General features: G+C 54.8%; 1 protein-coding gene across 1 annotated transcript in view; it reads right to left on the bottom strand.

Moving 5' to 3' along the window:
- Positions 1–17,539, bottom strand: part of LOC116953318 (uncharacterized) — a 43,419-nt gene that overhangs the window by 16,287 nt on the left and 9,593 nt on the right. Inside the window, exons 2-13 of the mRNA XM_076074939.1 lie at positions 16,916–17,096; positions 16,180–16,303; positions 15,724–15,785; positions 14,382–14,459; positions 9,826–9,853; positions 8,949–9,056; positions 7,555–7,632; positions 6,252–6,365; positions 5,116–5,165; positions 3,595–3,754; positions 1,989–2,139; positions 311–420 (exon numbers count right to left, since the gene is read on the bottom strand). Coding sequence (XP_075931054.1) covers positions 311–420; positions 1,989–2,139; positions 3,595–3,754; positions 5,116–5,165; positions 6,252–6,365; positions 7,555–7,632; positions 8,949–9,056; positions 9,826–9,853; positions 14,382–14,459; positions 15,724–15,785; positions 16,180–16,303; positions 16,916–17,096 — 1,244 coding nt within the window. The remainder of the gene's footprint in view (positions 1–310; positions 421–1,988; positions 2,140–3,594; positions 3,755–5,115; positions 5,166–6,251; positions 6,366–7,554; positions 7,633–8,948; positions 9,057–9,825; positions 9,854–14,381; positions 14,460–15,723; positions 15,786–16,179; positions 16,304–16,915; positions 17,097–17,539) is intronic.

Raw genomic sequence — 17,539 nt, forward strand, 5'->3', positions numbered from 1 at the left:
GGTGGGGTCGTGGTTGTCTCGCTCCGCTACGAGCCCGGCGACCCGAGTTTGAGTCCCGCTCACGGCCACCAACACAAGTTAACCGGTCCTGGGCATCCCCAAGGTCAACTCGGCCTCAAATGAGTACCTGCTTCGGTGTGCAATAAACATCGCCAATGGGGAGACAAAGGCGGCCGGGTGCGGTGCTGGCCACCCACCACCCTCGCGTACCTGCGCCGGCCTTCACAGGCGCCACTCGCTAGCAGCGCTTGCCCCAAAAAGTACGTTGAGGCTATACGGGGGATCTTTGTCTTTGTGTGCGTCAGTGGACCTTGATCACCCGGTTCTCGAGGACCTGGTCCAGCCACTCGACGAACGTCTCCACCGTGGCACCGCTCTTCAGGAGATCCCTCAACTCTTGGAGCACAACCACCGAGTCGTCTGTAGACACGTGGGTATAGGCAGGGAGACACGTGACGCGCACACATTGAGATATACACACGGTGATACACACACAACCCTTGGAGTTCAACCACCGAGTCGTCTGTAGACACGTGGGTATAGGCAGGGAGACATGTGACGCGCACGCAGAGAAATACACAGGGTGATATACACACAACCCTTGGAGTACAACCATCGAGTCATCTGTAGACACGTGGGTATAGGCAGGGAGACACGTGACGCGCACGCAGAGAAATACACAGGGTGATATACACACAACCCTTGGAGTACAATCATCGAGTCGTCTGTAGACACGTGGGTATAGGCAGGGAGACACGTGACGCATACACAGAGAAATACACACGGTGGTATACACACAACCCTTGGAGTACAATCATCAAGTCATCTGTAGACACGTGGGTATAGGCAGGGAGACACGTGACGCGCACACATTGAGATATGCACACGCACACAGATGAAGATGAAGGTTCCCGGATAGCCTTCAACAGACTGTTTGGGGGCAAGTGCTGTTAGCGAGCAGCTGTGACCCGAGTGAATGTTCCCCAGCTCACGTCCAACAACAGTGGCGAATAAATTGCAGCCGTTTCTGTGCCTCCACTAGGTCGACTAAACCTTAAATGAGTGCTGATGCGTAAAACGTGCAAACATCAGCACTGGGGAGACAAAGGCGGGCGGGCGGGCGGGCGTGGTGCTGGCCAATCAACCTCTTCGCGTGCTGTGTTGGCCTCCACAGGTGCTGCTCACTAACAGCACTTGACCCCGGGGTCCCGCAAAAATCAGATCAATAATTATTATTTTTCAGTCCGCCCCACTCGTGACCCCGACAGCAACGCGCCGCCCGCCCAGACTCGCACCAACAACAAGCGCCAGCAGCAGCAGCAGCAGCAGGCGGCGATCGACACGATGGGCGCCACCCCACCGGCCAAACGCGAGCCCCGGGGGGCGTCCGCCGCAGTCGCGCGCGGCGACGTCGCCCTCCGGTCAGCCGTCGATCCTCAGCCTCTTTGCCAAGGCGAGCCCGCCGCCGACCAGGCAGTGAATTTAACGTGTTTATGTAATTTTTCAACTTTTTACGAAACTTAGTGTCCCCGAGTAGCTCTCGACAAGGCCAATCGATTGACCACTAGTTTTGTTGTCAGTAAGGTAAGACTCGTGTCGCTACGTGGGTTTTCCCACCCCGGGGCAGTGATGGGACCCCCGGGGGTCCCGCCAATTGCTTCACCTGTCCAGGGATCTTAGTCGTTGTGTAATGAATACAAAATCCGTATGGCCATCATCATCATCACCATCACATTACAGCAGAAGTTCTGTTATCGGGCATCCATTGGGAATGGACGGCTGGGCCATCGAACAAAGCCGGTGGGCACCGCATCGCATTCCACAAATCTTCAAGACGTCGCGTGAAATCGTCGTCGTCACGAAACAGCGCGGTGGACACCTCCCGGCCGCCCGCCTGCGGATCGTGACGACGACGACGACGACGCCGGTGTCAGCGATCGTCACGGGGGGTGCCGCTGCGTGTGGCGGAAGCAACGGGGCAGACCCACACTCGGGGTCGGAGTCGAACTCGGGGTCGTCGGCGGCGCCGCCGGGCTGCGTGAGCAGCGCCTGCGAGCCGAGCGAGTTGAGGTCCACGCGGTCCACGTCGCGCACCATCGCGCTCACCGTCGCCTGGTCCAACAGCGTCGGCCGCGCGATCTGACCCGTGGCGGCGGTGGCGGGCGGGAGGAAGGGCAGAGAGGCATGGGAGGGGGAGGCGGCAAAAATGTTGGAACGACGGCGGCTTGGACCGTGTCGGAGAGGCGTTCGGCACGCCACGTCCCGCGATCACACACCTCGCACCACAACACTCTACCCTCCCTGCGGGGTCTAGCACCACAACACTCTACACTCCTGCAGGGTCCAGCACCACAACACTCTACCCTCCTGCAGGGTCCAGCACCACAACACTCTACCCTCCATGCAGGGTCCAGCACCACAACACTCTACACTCCATGCAGGGTCCAGCACCACAACACTCTACCCTCCTGCAGGGTCCAGCACCACAACACTCTACACTCCATGCAGGGTCCAGCACCACAACACTCTACCCTCCCTGCGGGGTCTAGCACCACAACACTCTACCCTCCATGCAGGGTCCAGCACCACAACACTCTACACTCCATGCAGGGTCCAGCACCACAACACTCTACCCTCCTGCAGGGTTCAGCACCACAACACTCTACCCTCCCTGCGGGGTCTAGCACCACAACACTCTACCCTCCATGCAGGGTCCAGCACCACAACACTCTACCCTCCTGCAGGGTCCAGCACCACAACACTCTACCCTCCTGCAGGGTCCAGCACCACAACACTCTACCCTCCATGCAGGGTCCAGCACCACAACACTCTACCCTCCATGCAGGGTCCAGCACCACATCACTCTACCCTCCATGCAGGGTCCAGCACCACAACACTCTACCCTCCCTGCAGGGTCCAGCACCACAACACTCTACACTCCTGCAGGGTCCAGCACCACATCACTCTACCCTCCTGCAGGGTCCAGCACCACGTCCCTCTACCCTCCCTGCGGGGTCCAGCACCACAACACTCTACCCTCCCTGCAGGGTTCAGCACCACAACACTCTACACTCCTGCAGGGTCCAGCACCACATCACTCTACCCTCCTGCAGGGTCCAGCACCACGTCCCTCTACCCTCCCTGCGGGGTCCAGCACCACAACACTCTACACTCCCTGCAGGGTCCAGCACCACAACACTCTACCCTCCATGTAGGGTCCAGCACCACAACACTCTACCCTCCCTGTGGGGTCCAGCACCACAACACTCTACCCTCCCTGCAGGGTCCAGCACCACAACACTCTACCCTCCTGCAGGGTTCAGCACCACAACACTCTACCCTCCCTGTGGGGTCCAGCACCACAACACTCTACACTCCCTGCGGGGTCCAGCACCACATCACTCTACCCTCCTGCAGGGTCCAGCACCACGTCCCTCTACCCTCCCTGCGGGGTCCAGCACCACAACACTCTACACTCCCTGCAGGGTCCAGCACCACAACACTCTACCCTCCCTGCGGGGTCCAGCACCACAACACTCTACCCTCCCTGCGGGGTCCAGCACCACAACACTCTACCCTCCCTCCCGCCCTCACCTGCGCCAGGTGCAGGAACGACGTCTGCCGCTTGAGCGACGCCGAGAACCGCCTCGCGATGGGCAGCTTTCGCTCGGAGAGCAGCGCTGGCAGCGTCTCCAGCGACGAGCTGGCCCAGCGGTCCCAGTGGCGCGCCAGCCCCCGCACGTCCACCAGCAGGCTGCGATGACGACGACGACAACAACAACAACGGCGTCATCAACAACTGCCTCGGCATCAACAACAACAACGACGTCAAAAAGCGGCCGCCGCTCGCCAAACTAAGCGGCGGCGACGACGGCGGCGGCGCTCGCGCCAGGCTGGGTGCACCTCGACGCCGTCACGTGACGTGTGGAAGGCTCGCCGCTGGCAGGACGGGGTCACGGGGGTACACACCAGGCGCGCCACGCACGGCGTGCACCTACACGCGTCAAACTCATTTCGCACCGTCCGTAGACGAGCGTGACTGATGTGCCAAGCGAAGTTCATGAGGTCAGGGCACAGACCCAGGTGCTGTGCGTCGACCGGTCGGTAAGCCTGCGTGGTAAGCCTGCGTGCCGTGGCTGTGGGCGGTGGCCATCAGGGGGGAAGGGCGATGCCAATCGGCTGGTGACCCCCGTGGCACGCTCGCAGGCGCCGCGGCGGCGGCCAACGGGGGGCTCTGGACGGGCGCGAAGGGCTGGTGGCCGCTCAACTCTCGTTGCGATTGTCACAAAACCACGCGTACAACGGCTCTGCGACACGCACGCACACGCACAAAGACAAATATCCCCCCCGTATAGCCTTAACAGACTGTTGGGGCAAGTGCTGTTAGCGAGCAACCTATGAAGGCCGGAACCGCACACGAGGGGGTGGGTGGCCAGCACCACGCCCGACCGCCTTTGTCTCCTGAGTGGCGATGTTTACTACACACCGCACCCAGGTACTCATTTAAGGCTGAGTCGACCTAGCGGAGGCCCAGGACCGGTTCAGATAATCGCCACTGGGTGTTGGCCGCGAGCGGGATTCGAACTCGGGTCACCGGGGTTCGCAGCGCAGCGCTCACCGCCGCTCTGCCGCTCATCAGCAGGGGCAGCAGCCGGAGAGAGAAGGGAGAATCCACGCAGACGTCAAGTCTTGAGCGTGTTGGTGTCACAACAAGGGAACAGATATGACAAGATCTGACCCCACAATGATTTCCGTTATTATATAGTTTTAGCAGCAGCAGCAGCAGCAAGAAACAACAGCCAGTGAAGGAACAGAAAAGAACGGGGGTGCGCTGCTCTCAAAGTAACGGGAGATGCGAGTGAACTCGGAGCGATACCCAGCTGTGATGTAGGGAGCGTGCGAGAGAGGGAGAAGAGAGAGGAAGAGAAAGAGAGAGGGGGCTAGAGAGCGCCATAGACCCGCCGCCAACCATCCCCGACGTGCCGGCAGCTCCTCCTTCGGAGGGTGTGGAGCGAAACGTCGGACAACGTGCGGTTGACGGGGCCCCGGGGGAAAGGGGGTGGCGGTTGTGGTGGGGGTGGTGATGGATGTCGAGGTGGGGAAAACTCCACGAACCTGTCCGTCATTTCCTGCATCGTTCCCGGGATGAGGACATCAGTGAGGACCTGCAGATGACGGCACGGGGGGGGGGGGGGGGGGGGACAGCGGCGTCGGTGCCGGGGACGATTCCTCGGTGCAGTCTGTCGCTCCGCTGGGAAGCCCACAACCCCGACGATTCTATACCATTGAATCGTTCGTTCAGCCGGTCGACGTTTTTGGGCCCCGTTCAAAAAATGATTGACGGTCGCCCCTTGTAACGGTCGCCCCTTATAACCTGCCGCCCCCTATAACGGCCGCCCCTATGACCTCCGCCCCTATAACGACCGCCCCTATAACGGCCACCCCTGTAACATGTTGCTGCGGCCTCCCGAAGGTGGGAAACCCCCCTGTGCAAGCCACGCCCAGTGCGACGAGGCTGACGGTGCCGAGGGCGTCGCCAAGCACCTCCCCCCCCCACCTCCCGTCCAGCGGCACACGCTCGGACAAAAGCTTGCGACGCCATGGAACGTGTGAGCACAGCTTCCTGTTTTTTTAATTGTGCCGCGGTGGCTAGGAGATGTTAACTACCTTCGCCTGCTATGCAGGAGGTCGTTGGTTCGATCCAGACCCTGACGCCTGCTGCTGTATATATGGATTCATATGAAAGTTTTTTTTGGGTTAGTGCATGTAAATACATAAATGTGTCGTTAACCCACCACCACCCGATACAGCCAATTAATAAGGTTTGTCACGTAAACAAAACGTGCCAATTAGTGACTACTTCAGCCCACCGGTGTGTTGGAGAGTAATTCCACAACATTTCTAAATTGTATCATTTGAGTTTTCATGTGCTTCCTGTGGTTACGTGGAATTATTTCCAGATCCTCCAGTTTTTTCCCCACGCGTTTAGAGTATTTGTCTGCTATAAATGTCCACGTGATAAGCCACTTCGTTGAGCTATCATTTGTGGCCACGTCGCGTGTTAAAAAGAGCTACGTAGCTCGAGTGGACCTTACCTGTTAAAATGAAATAAAAGAGTAAGGAAAAAATGTAACCACCCGGCCACATCCTGGCTCATCACGGTGATCATCATCAGCCGTGATCTATCCACTGTCGGATGAAGGACGGCCTCGACCGATGCAACGGAACAAACTTATCTCGGCCGGGCGGACCTTGTACAGGATGGAGTCGCAGACGCAGACGACGTCCACCACAGCGGCCTCCTCCAGAAGGGGCAGCAGGTGGCTGGGCATGCCCTGCCAGAAGTGCAGCAAGAAGTTCTGGATCTGTGGACGAGGAGGCCAAACGATAGCGACGGCGGCGACCACGATGTGACCGTGGCGGTGACGATGGCGATGATGATGATGATGTTGGTGGTGGTGATGATGTCGGTCAGGGGTGGTGGTGATCGTGATGATATCAGCCGATGTGTTGAACGATCGGGTTTTGGAAAAGATGTTTTTAATTATGACGTTAATGACGACGTTCATGTATGTATGTGTAAGGGATATCGATGGGCTAGGACGCTAGGTATACTTACCTGCAGGGGCAGTCAGGGTCCAGCAGGGGCAGTCGTTATATCCCTAGCCCAAGGGCAGGTGGGGGGCTGCGGGGTGTCCTGGGAGCCCCCGGAGCCCCCTCTGGAACTCTCTAGAAGGTAGGCGGAGCCAGGGCTGACGCACGGGTGCTGGGTATAAAAGCCGGACCCCGAGAAGGGTCCGGGGCCAGTCCAAGACAGAAGCAAGAAGACGGAGATAGGACCCTGGGACCCCTAGCCCCGCTGCCCTTGTAAGGGCCGGGACTCTGTGTGGCTCAGTGGTGAGACCCTGGGAACGCCCCGGCCCGACGTCCTTGTGAGGGCCGTGTCCGAGTGGACCAGTGGTCGGAACCCGCACCCTGGCTGGGTCGGGTTAGATTAGCATCCCCTAGGCACCCGTAGCCGGAGGACCCAGAGTCGTGGTCCCGTGTTAGGGCACGCTAGCCCAGAGGCAGTACCTCCCCAGGCAGTGGTGATAGAAGGGCCAGTACGTTGAACTTCTTTTGCACCGTACGTAGCCAACCGCGCTAATCGAAGGTGCGGTTCATGATGATGATGAATGTGACAATGATGAATGACTATGGCGATCTGATGAATATGCTGCGAACGATGTTGATCCTGCTGCTGCAGCTGCTAACGATTCTGATGGTGCGGCTGCTGATGATGATGTTTTTAATTATGACGTTAATGATGATGAATGTGATGCGGATCGTGATGATGATGATGCTGATGCCAATGCTGATGAAGATGAATGTGCTGCTGCTGCTGATGATAATGTTTGACAACAATGCTGCTGCTCTTGCTGCTGATAATGATGTATGTTGAACTTCTTTCGCACCGTACGTAATCGGAGGTGCGGGAAATAATGGTAATAACGATGATGACGACGACGACTATGACGATGATGACGATGATGACGATGCACGCTCTAAGCTCACCTCCTCAAAGTTGCCGTTGATGGCATTGTCCAGGATGCACTGGCAGTGGGTTTTGTACATCGTGATCAGCGTGTCGGCCTGGCCCACGCACGCATGGACAGGAGGCGCGAGAGGTCACCGCGTGCGTCACAGCGCCGTGGACTCAACTGGGTAGGGGGGGCGAGTCCCCCGCTCAGCGCATTGTCGCTACGACGCCGTTCGTGTACTCGGGAACGATGTGCTCCCCCCCCTGTTGTCTCTGTCTGTCCCTGTGTGTCGCTGTCTCTCGCCTTGTCTCTGTCTGTCTCTGTGTGTCGCTGGCTCTCTGTGTCCCTATCTCTGTCTGTCTCTGTGTGTCCCTGTCTCTGTCTGTCTATGTCTGTCTCTGTGTGTCCCTGTGTGTCCCTGTTTCTCACCTTGTATCTGTCTCTGTGTGTGTCTCTCTCTGTCTGTCTTTGTGTGTCCCTGTCTCTCACCTTGTCTCTGTGTGTCTCTGTCTCTGTGTGTCTCTGTCTCTGTGTGTCCCTGTCTCTGTGTGTCTCTGTCTCTCACCTTGTCTCTGTCTGTCTCTGTGTGTCCCTGTCTCTGTGTGTCTCTTGTCTCTCACCTTATCTCTGTCTGTCTCTGTCTCTGTGTGGTCTCTTGTCTCTCACCTTATCTCTGTCTGTCTCTGTGTGTCTCTGTCTCTGTGTGTCTCTGTGTGTCTCTGTCTCTGTGTGTCTCTGTGTGTCCCTGTCTCTGTGTGTCCCTGTCTCTGTGTGTCTCTGTCTCTGTGTGTCTCTGTCTCTGTGTGTCTCTCTGTGTCCCTGTCTCTTTGTGTCTCTGTCTCTGTCTGTCTCTGTGTGTCCCTGTCTCTGTGTGTCTCTGTCTCTCACCTTATCTCTGTCTGTCTCAGTGTGTCTCTGTCTCTGTGTGTCCCTGTCTCTGTGTGTCCCTGTCTCTGTGTGTCTCTGTCTCTGTGTCTCTGTGTGTCCCTGTCTCAGTGTGTCCCTGTCTCTGTGTGTCTCTGTCTCTGTGTGTCTCTGTCTCTGTGTGTCTCTGTGTGTCCCTGTCTCTGTGTGTCCCTGTCTCTGTGTGTCTCTGTGTGTCTCTGTCTTAGTGTGTCTCTGTCTCTGTGTGTCTCTGTGTGTCCCTGTCTCTTTGTGTCCCTGTCTCTGTGTGTCTCTGTCTCTGTGTGTCTCTGTGTCCCTGTCTCTGTGTGTCTCTGTGTGTCCCTGTCTCTGTGTGTCTCTGTCTCTGTGTGTCTCTGTGTCCCTGTCTCTGTGTGTCTCTGTGTGTCCCTGTCTCTGTGTGTCTCTGTCTCTGTGTGTCTCTGTGTCCCTGTCTCTGTGTGTCTCTGTGTGTCCTTATCTCTTTGTGTCTCTGTCTCTGTCTGTCTCTGTGTGTCCCTGTCTCTGTGTGGCCCTGTCTCTCACCTTGTCTCTGGACACGGACGCAGGTAGGATGAGGTGGCGGGCGCTGGGGAACTCTGGAAGGAGAGTGCCGGTTTTGGAGCTCAGCGAGTATTTACGCGTGAAGCCTCCCTGTGCACACACAGACAAAGGTCCCCCGTGTAGCCTTCAGCGGACTGTTGGGGCAAGCGCTGTTAGCGAGTAGCACCCCGCAAAGGCCGGCACGGCACACAATTGGGGTGGGTGCCCAGAACCACACCCGGCCGCCTTTGTCTCCCCGGCCGCGATGTTTACTGCACACCGCACCAGGTACTCATTTGAGGCCGAGTCAACCTAGGGGAGGCCCAAGACTGGTTCATATAATCGTCACTGGTGTTGGCCGTGAGCGGGAATCGAACTCAGGTCGCCGGGTTTGTAGCGCAGCGCGCTGACCAAAACACCACCGCGCCCCATACACATAGACACACACAGACACGTAGCAACACCGGTGTGCTGGAGAGCCAAGCCACAACATTTACACTCTGAGCACGACGTTTCGCCAGTAATTACAACCAGCTGCATCAGGCGGACAGCCAGATTTGTGGAGAAATCCTCCTCCTGTTTCGCAAGGAGGGGTATATGTGAGGACGTCACTTGTGACCCCTTCACGTGCTAAGTTGTGGGGCGATTAATGAATGAAAATAAATTACAATGGGCATCCATCCCCGGTGTTGCTGTACTAGTAACGAATTGGCGTGTTCTGTTCACGTGACAAACCTTACTAATTGGCTGTGTCGGGTGACGGCGGGTCTAACGACACATTTATATATATACTTACGTGATCTAACCCAACAAACAAAAAATAACCGTATTTATGGCTGTTATTGGTCGCGTGGAGCCTCCTGCCACGTGCGAAACTCACCTCGCTCTTAATCTTGCTCCCAGAAAACCTGCCAACATAAAGGAGACAGAACAGCCAATATTGAGAAGTGCAGGGAGGCGGAGTGATGTTAAATTGCTCCGGACATGTCACATCGTAACAACGACTGGCGGAGACAGTGGGTGGGGTTGGCACGTGCCCCCCCCCCCCCCCCAAATGATCCGATCGAAATCCCTAATTTCGATCGGATCATTGGGGTTTATTAGTAATAAATTGGCATTTTGCGACCCCCACTGCCACTGTGTAGCATATTATTACGTGCCGGGGACTCTATGAGATGATCGGACAATAGTCCATAATTGGCAATAAGTAACGGCAAAGCGGTTATAAGTGACTCACAGAATTGTGCGCAGTTGCGTAAACAGTACACGACTTCCCTGAAGGCAATCACCTTCATCACACCACGCGGTTCGAATTCGACCCTCGATCGATGGCTGTGCCATCGCCGCACATGCGGCGAATAACAAGCAAGGGACAAGTCCTTACTAACAACTCCTTACTTACTAACAACTCCTTACTTACTAACAACTCGTTACTTACTAACAACTCGTTACTTACTAACAACTCCTTACTAACAACTCCTTACTAACAACTCCTTACTTACTAACAACTCCTTACCAACAACTCCTTACTTACTAACAACTCCTTACTTACTAACAACTCCTTACTTACTAACAACTCCTTACTAACAACTCCTTGCTTACTAACAACTCATTACTTACTAACAACTTCTTACTTACTAACTCCTTACTTACTAACTCCTTACTTACTAACAACTCCTTACTTACTAACTCCCTACTTACTAACTCCTTACTTACTAACAACTCCTTACTTACTAACAACTCCTTACTAACAACTCCTTACTTACTAACAACTCCTTACTAACAAGTCCTTGCTTACTAACAACTCCTTACTTACTAACAACTCCTTACTAACAACTCCTTACTTACTAACAACTCCTTACTTAATAACAACTCCTTACTTACTAACAACAACTCCTTACTAACAACTCCTTACTTACTAACAACTCCTTACTAACAACTCCTTACTTGCTAACAACTTCTTACTTACTAACAACTCCTTACTTACTAACAACTCCTTACTAACAACTCCTTACTTGCTAACAACTCCTTGCTTACTAACAACTCCTTACTAACAACTCCTTACTAACAACTCCTTACTTACTAACAACTCCTTACCTAACAACTCCTTACTTACTAACAACTCCTTGCTTACTAACAACTCCTTACTAACAACTCCTTACTTACTAACAACTCCTTACTTACCAACAACGCCTCTATCATTTTTCATTGCTGGAGGGGTTACCCCCCCCCCACTTTACCTGAAAATCCTGGCTCCGCCATTGGTAACGACATCATATTCGAAACCGACACAGGCAAGACTTTCTTCACAATGCTCGATAATCGCCCCTACGAAGGCGGTTGCTGTAAATCACCGGCGAAACGTCGGACTCGGATTGTCAACGCTGTGGGTTTACTCTCCAGCACACCGGTGGTGCTGAAGTTAGTCAATAATTGGCACGTTTTGTTTGCGTGACAAGACCTCACTGATTGGCTGTGTCGGCTGGTGGCTGGTTGAACGACGCATTTATTTTTCCGCGAACTAATCCAAAAATGTTTTATATTATGTATATTTGTCTCGAAAGCCTCCTACTACTAGGTATTCAACATAACTCAACAAACAACTCGCCTCTCACCCATGTCTGTCCATACACATAATGAACAAAAAGTATGATTTACACATCCCATCAGCTACACTGCCCCCTTCCAGGTAAGAAACAGCACCAAAGACAAAGATCCCCCGTGTAGCCTTAACAGACTGGTCGGGAAAGTGCTGTTAGCGAGCACCTATGAAGGCCGGTTAAAGGCACACGAGGGGGTGGGTGGCCAGCACCACGCCCGGCCCGAGTGGCGATGTTTACACACCGTAACAGGTACTCATTTGAGGCCGAGTCGACCTAAACGAGGCCCAGGAGCGATTAAAATAATCACCACTGGTGTTGGCCTTGAGCGGGAATCGAACTCGGGTCACCGGGTTCGTAGCGCAGCGCGCTAACCGCGACACTACCGCTCCCCATGCAGATAAACTCTGCACAAACACACTGCTCACACACGTACACACTACAGACAGACACACACACACTGCAGCTACGCGAACTGCACACACACGCACAATTCACACACACGCGCAACACATTGCACCCAAAGTGCACACACACACCACACACACACTGCACACACACACTGCACACACACACTGCACACACACACACTACACACACGGAGGCCACACACACGCACGCGCGCACTGCACTGAGTGCCCCAAGCAATCAGCAACAGCCCTCGCCTGCCCCCCTCCGTTATCTTCACCATCTGGCCTGGCGCTCGGTCACCCCCCACCAGCCCCGATATCGGCCACCCCCCCACTAGCCCCGATATCGGCCACCCCCCACCAGCCCCGACATCGGCCACCGCTCGGCGCTTCTACAAACCACGAAGCCATTAGCAGGCTGCAGCTGTTTGCTTCGAGTGAGACCGCCCAGCTATTTACAACTCGATTAGCCTAACAGCTACCGCATCATTAACCCGCCGTGGCTCATTGAAGATGAATCAAGTCATGGCGACTCACAGCTCGTCAATCCACTACTGGATGGATGCCTCCTGCCTCCTACCCCCACAACAACACGCCCCACTGTGGGTCCTGGAGGCCTGTCCCGTAAGCCAGGCTTCACCACACTTCACCATACTTCACCACACTTCTTCGCCACACTTGACCACGCTTCATCACACTTCACCACGCTTCATCCCACTGAGCTATAACATCTTCTTTTCAGAAGCGACCTGGCCACAAATGATAGCGCAACGAAGTGGGCTCATCACGCGGACATTCTTTCGCAGCCAAATACTCTAAAACGCGTGACGCTGATTCGAAATGTGTAGGGGAAAAACCGGAGGACCCGGAGGAAAATCCACACGACCACGGGGAAAGAGAGACACGCAAACTCCAAATCTACATCAGGCGGCAGTGTCGCGATCGAACCCACGACCTCCTGTATAGCAGGCGAGCTAGTTAACGTCTCACCACCGTGGCACCCCTTATCTGACAGAGGGAGGGTCATTGTCAAGAAATATCCGGCAGTTCACCGGCTGATTGGACACTGAATGTCGAATCCGGTCCAGAGTTCCCTCGTATTGAATCAATGCTGCTTTAAATAATACATCAAGGAGACCGTGTGGCTGGTGGAATGTGTCAAAAATAGAGCTTCCATGTATGACGCGGAGAGATAAATATGCGAAAGGGGCGAATAATCTCCACCACGCTGAAGTGAGGGTGAGCACAGACGGGGAAGCATAGATGTGCAGGACAACATTGTATCAGCCTGCGTCACCCACACACGGTACAGTGATTGGCCGTCACCAGCGACAGTCCATTTTTATGGCATTGTCTTTCACCAGTGCGCTTTGGTTCTTTCGGTAAAGTCACGTAGGTAGAAAAACAAAATAACAAAAATTATATATGTTACGACGTTTCGATCGCAACACAAGCGGCCGTCCTCAGGCGGAGAAAAATAATCCAGCGGTGGAACATTACTTTACCGAAAGAACCAAAGAGTATGGATTCCTGCAGTCACTAAAGCTTCAAATCTAGACTCTCATCAGTGCTTGAGCAAAGGTCGCCAAAAAGCGAACAGTTCAAGAACAAAGCAAGCACCAACGCATTAACCGCTCCGGTAATGCGGCTACGTCTATGGGATACATTATAATCAAAGCATAATTTCTTTGCACGTTTTACCACAAGTATGCGTGGTTAACGAGGACGTTGATGACTTGTAATTGGTATCCATTTGGTGTTTAAAGATCTTAACGCCTCCTGTATTTATGCCAGCAAGGGTAAACCATATTTTTGATTCATCATTACAATGCCTTGGCACCGGGCTGAGTTATCGTTATAAGGAATGGTCACCAGCCAATCAGAGAACCGTCTATCGAGATATCTTGGATGGATGGATGAAGAAAGTCACAAAAACACCGAGCCACACTTTGACATACCAGATGCCGCAGTGGCGAGAAGTTAACTACATCGCCTGGTACGCAGGAGGTCGTGGGTGCAGTCCCGACCCTGACACCTGCTGTGTATTTGGAGTTTGCGTGTCTCTCTCCCCGTGGTCGCGTTGATTTTTCTATGGGTCCTCCGGTTTTTCCCCTCCACATTTAGAGTGTTTGGCTGCGTGAAAAATATCCACACGATGATGAGCCACTTCGTTGAGCTATCGTTTGTGATAGCCAGGTCGCTTCTGAAAAAAATAGCTACATAGCTCAGCGGGGCCTTACCTGGTCAAATAAAAATGATGTTTAGTTTAGTTTGGGTGCTGTGCAAGTGAAGGCCTTGGCACAGGCTGAGTTCTCGCTCTGAGGAATGGTCACCAGGCAATCAGAGATCCGTCGACCAAGTTATCGCGGCTGGATGGAGAAAGTCACTGAAACACTGAACCCACGCTGTGGATTCAAGATGCTCACCGGGTGAGGCCCTTCCCCGAGTAGACGGCATGGTAGTACTCGCTGCTCTCCTTGATACCGATCCCGTAGTAGTGGTACCTGTGGTGGTCGCGCAGACAGGTAACCGTGCGATCGGGGCGGGCACGCGACGCTTCAGAAATGTGCAGCCACAGGGCGCCTTGCTGGATAAATGCCTGCACCGACGTCAATGTGAACACATGGACCCTGCGGGTCAACTTACCCGACGTGTGTGAAATAAATGTGAGTCTATGGGTCTCTATGTGAGTCTATGGGTCTCTATGTGAGTCTATGGGTTTCTATGTGAGTCTATGGGCCCCTATGTGAGTCTATGGGTCTCTATGTGAGTCTATGGGTCTCTATGTGAGTATATGGGTCTCTATGTGAGTATATGGGCCCCTATGTGAGTCTATGGGTCTCTATGTGAGTCTATGGGCCCCTATGTGAGTCTATGGGTCTCTATGTGAGTCTATGGGCCCCAATGTGAGTCTATGGGTCTCTATGTGAGTCTATGGGTCTCTATGTGAGTCTATGGGCCCCTGTGTGAGTCTATGGGTCTCTATGTGAGTCTATGGGCCCCTATGTGAGTCTATGGGTCTCTATGTGAGTCTATGGGTCTCTATGTGAGTATATGGGCCTCTGTGTGAGTCTATGGGTCTCTATGTGAGTCTATGGGCCCCTATGTGAGTCTATGGGTCTCTAAATAATATATGTATCTCTGTGAGAGACTATGAATCTCCATGTGAGTCTACAGATCAAACTATGTCCCACATAGTAATACCATGGCCCACTTAAATAGTTTCACCTATGGGTCTCTATGTGAGTCTATGGGCCTCTGTGTGAGTCTTAAGGTCTCTATGTGAGTCTATGGGTCTCTATGTGAGTCTATGGGTCTCTATGTGAGTCTATGGGTCTCTATGTGAGTCTATGGGTCTCTATGTGTGTCTATGGGTGTTTATGTGAGTCTATGTGAGTCTATGTGAGTCTATGTGAGTCTATGTGAGTCTGTGGGTGTCTATGTGAGTCTATGGGTGTTTATGGGTGTCTATGTGAGTCTATATGTGTTTATGTGAGTCTGTAGGTGTCTATGTGAGTCTATGTGAGTCTATGGGTGTCTATGTGAGTCTGTGGGTGTCCATGTGAGTCCATGAGTCTCTAGGTGAGTCTATGGATCTCCTGCACGTGGGTCTATATCTCAGACGAAGAAGAAGAAGAAGAAGAAGAGGAAGAAGAAGAGGAAGAAGAAGAAGAAGAGGAAGAAGAAGAAGAAGAGGAAGAGGAGGAAGAAGAAGAAGATGATGATGATGACGATGTACACGTTTGAATGCACCGCAGGAGATCTTACTTGGAGTGACCGCGCGTGCCCAGACGCCGGGTCGTGAGGTGCGGGAACTTCTGCCGGATGGTCTGGGACAAAACAAATTCATCGTGGTCATCATCGTCATGATTGTCATCATCCTTCGTCCGCGTAATCAAAGGCACAGTGAAGGCGTTTCGCGCGTGAGTGTGTGTGGGGAGCGGTAGCGTAGCGGTTGGCCGCGCTGCGAACCTGGCGTCCCGAGTTCGACTCCCGCCACGGCCAACACCGCTGACGATTATCCGAACCGGTCCTGTGCCTCACCTAGGTCGACTCAGCCTCAACCGAGTACCTGGGTGCGGCGTGTAAAAACATCGCCACTGGGGAGACAAAGGCGGCCGGGCGTGGTGCTGGCCACCCACCCCCTCGTGCGCCGTGCCGGTAGCCTTCACAGGTGCAGGGGGTAAGGGGGGTAAGGGGGGTAAGGGGGGGGGGGTCTCTCACCTTGCCAAAGGTGGCGGCACAGGCGGGCTCCAGGTGTTCCTTGCGGCAGAAGTCGAGGTAGTGAGTGTAGAGGATGCAGCGTGGCAGGCACACGCCCTCGCACACCATGTAGTTCTCATCCAGCCTGGTCACACACAAAGACAAAGATCCCCCGTACAGCCTTAACGGACTGGCGGGGCAAGTGCCGTCAGCGAGCAGCACCCACGAAGGCCGGCAGCGGCGCGCGAGGGCAGTGGGCGGACCAGCACCACGCCCGGCCGCCTTTGTCTCCCTTCGTGGCGATGTTTACACGCTGCACGCAGGTACTCATTTTTAGGCTGAGTAGACCTAGGGGAGGCTCAGGACCGGTTCAGATGATCGTCACCGGCGTTGGCCGTGAGCGGGAATCGAACTGGGGCCTCCGGGTTCACAGCGCACACAACCCTGCTCGATGGCTAGAGGTGTGGTGGTCGGTACTTCGGGGGGTGGAGGGGGTGTCGAGAGGGGGGTTTAAGAACCTTGCCCCCATTGTTTCAACTGCAGGGAGATGGAATCTCAACCCCCCCCTCCCTGCGTGGCAAGTCCAGCACGCTTGGCACGCAGCCTCCCCTTGACTTTGTTTGGGGCTCTCACTGCAGGTTGACTTCCCCCTCTAGAAACAGTCGCTGGGGCCGCGCTTGCTCCCGCCCCCCCCCCCCGCCCCCCCCGCGGCATGCGGAGGCTACGCGGGCGACCTTTGCCTTTGTGCGTCAGGCACCAGTGCAGCGTGAGGAGGCTCTGCCTCTTCTTGTCCCGTCCCGCTTGTGTCAGAGAGGTCCTGGGGTCCGGGCCGCCGCCTCCCGTGGACTGCTCCATCTCCCCGTCCGTCTTTGTCTCCCCGGCGCTGTCCCTGCCCGCGTCCCAGCGCGCGTGGGCCGCTGACCGTATCGGGTGTGCTTCTGCGCGCCAGGGAAGGGGCAGAAAGGGCTCGGTGAGGAGGAGGAGGCGGAGGAGGAGAAGGAGGAGGAGGGAGAGGAGGAGGAAGAGGAGGAGGGAGAGGAGGAGGAAGAGGAGGAGGAGGGCGTGTGGGGAGAGAGACGGTGGAGATACGAAGGGAGACACGCGGAGATGAATACGGAGACGCGATGACGCATGAGGAGAGGTGCTCGCTCGGACAAGGAGAGACGCGGAGAGAGCCGTGGAGACACGCACACGTGGACCCGTGCAGCGAGACACTCGTTGAGATGCACGGAGACACAATGGCACACGAGGGAAGACGCGGAGAGACACGGACACACGTGCAGAGACACATAGCACGTGCGGAAAAATACACGGGGAGAGATACAGAGGGAAACATGAGGCGAGACAAAGAGAGACGCCCGGACACTCGGAAAGACACAAT

This window comes from Petromyzon marinus, chromosome 51, assembly GCF_048934315.1.
Source record: "Petromyzon marinus isolate PM22_M1 ecotype Great Lakes invasive population chromosome 51, UKy_Petmar_22M1.pri1.0, whole genome shotgun sequence".
In the NCBI taxonomy this organism is placed as follows: domain Eukaryota; kingdom Metazoa; phylum Chordata; class Hyperoartia; order Petromyzontiformes; family Petromyzontidae; genus Petromyzon; species Petromyzon marinus.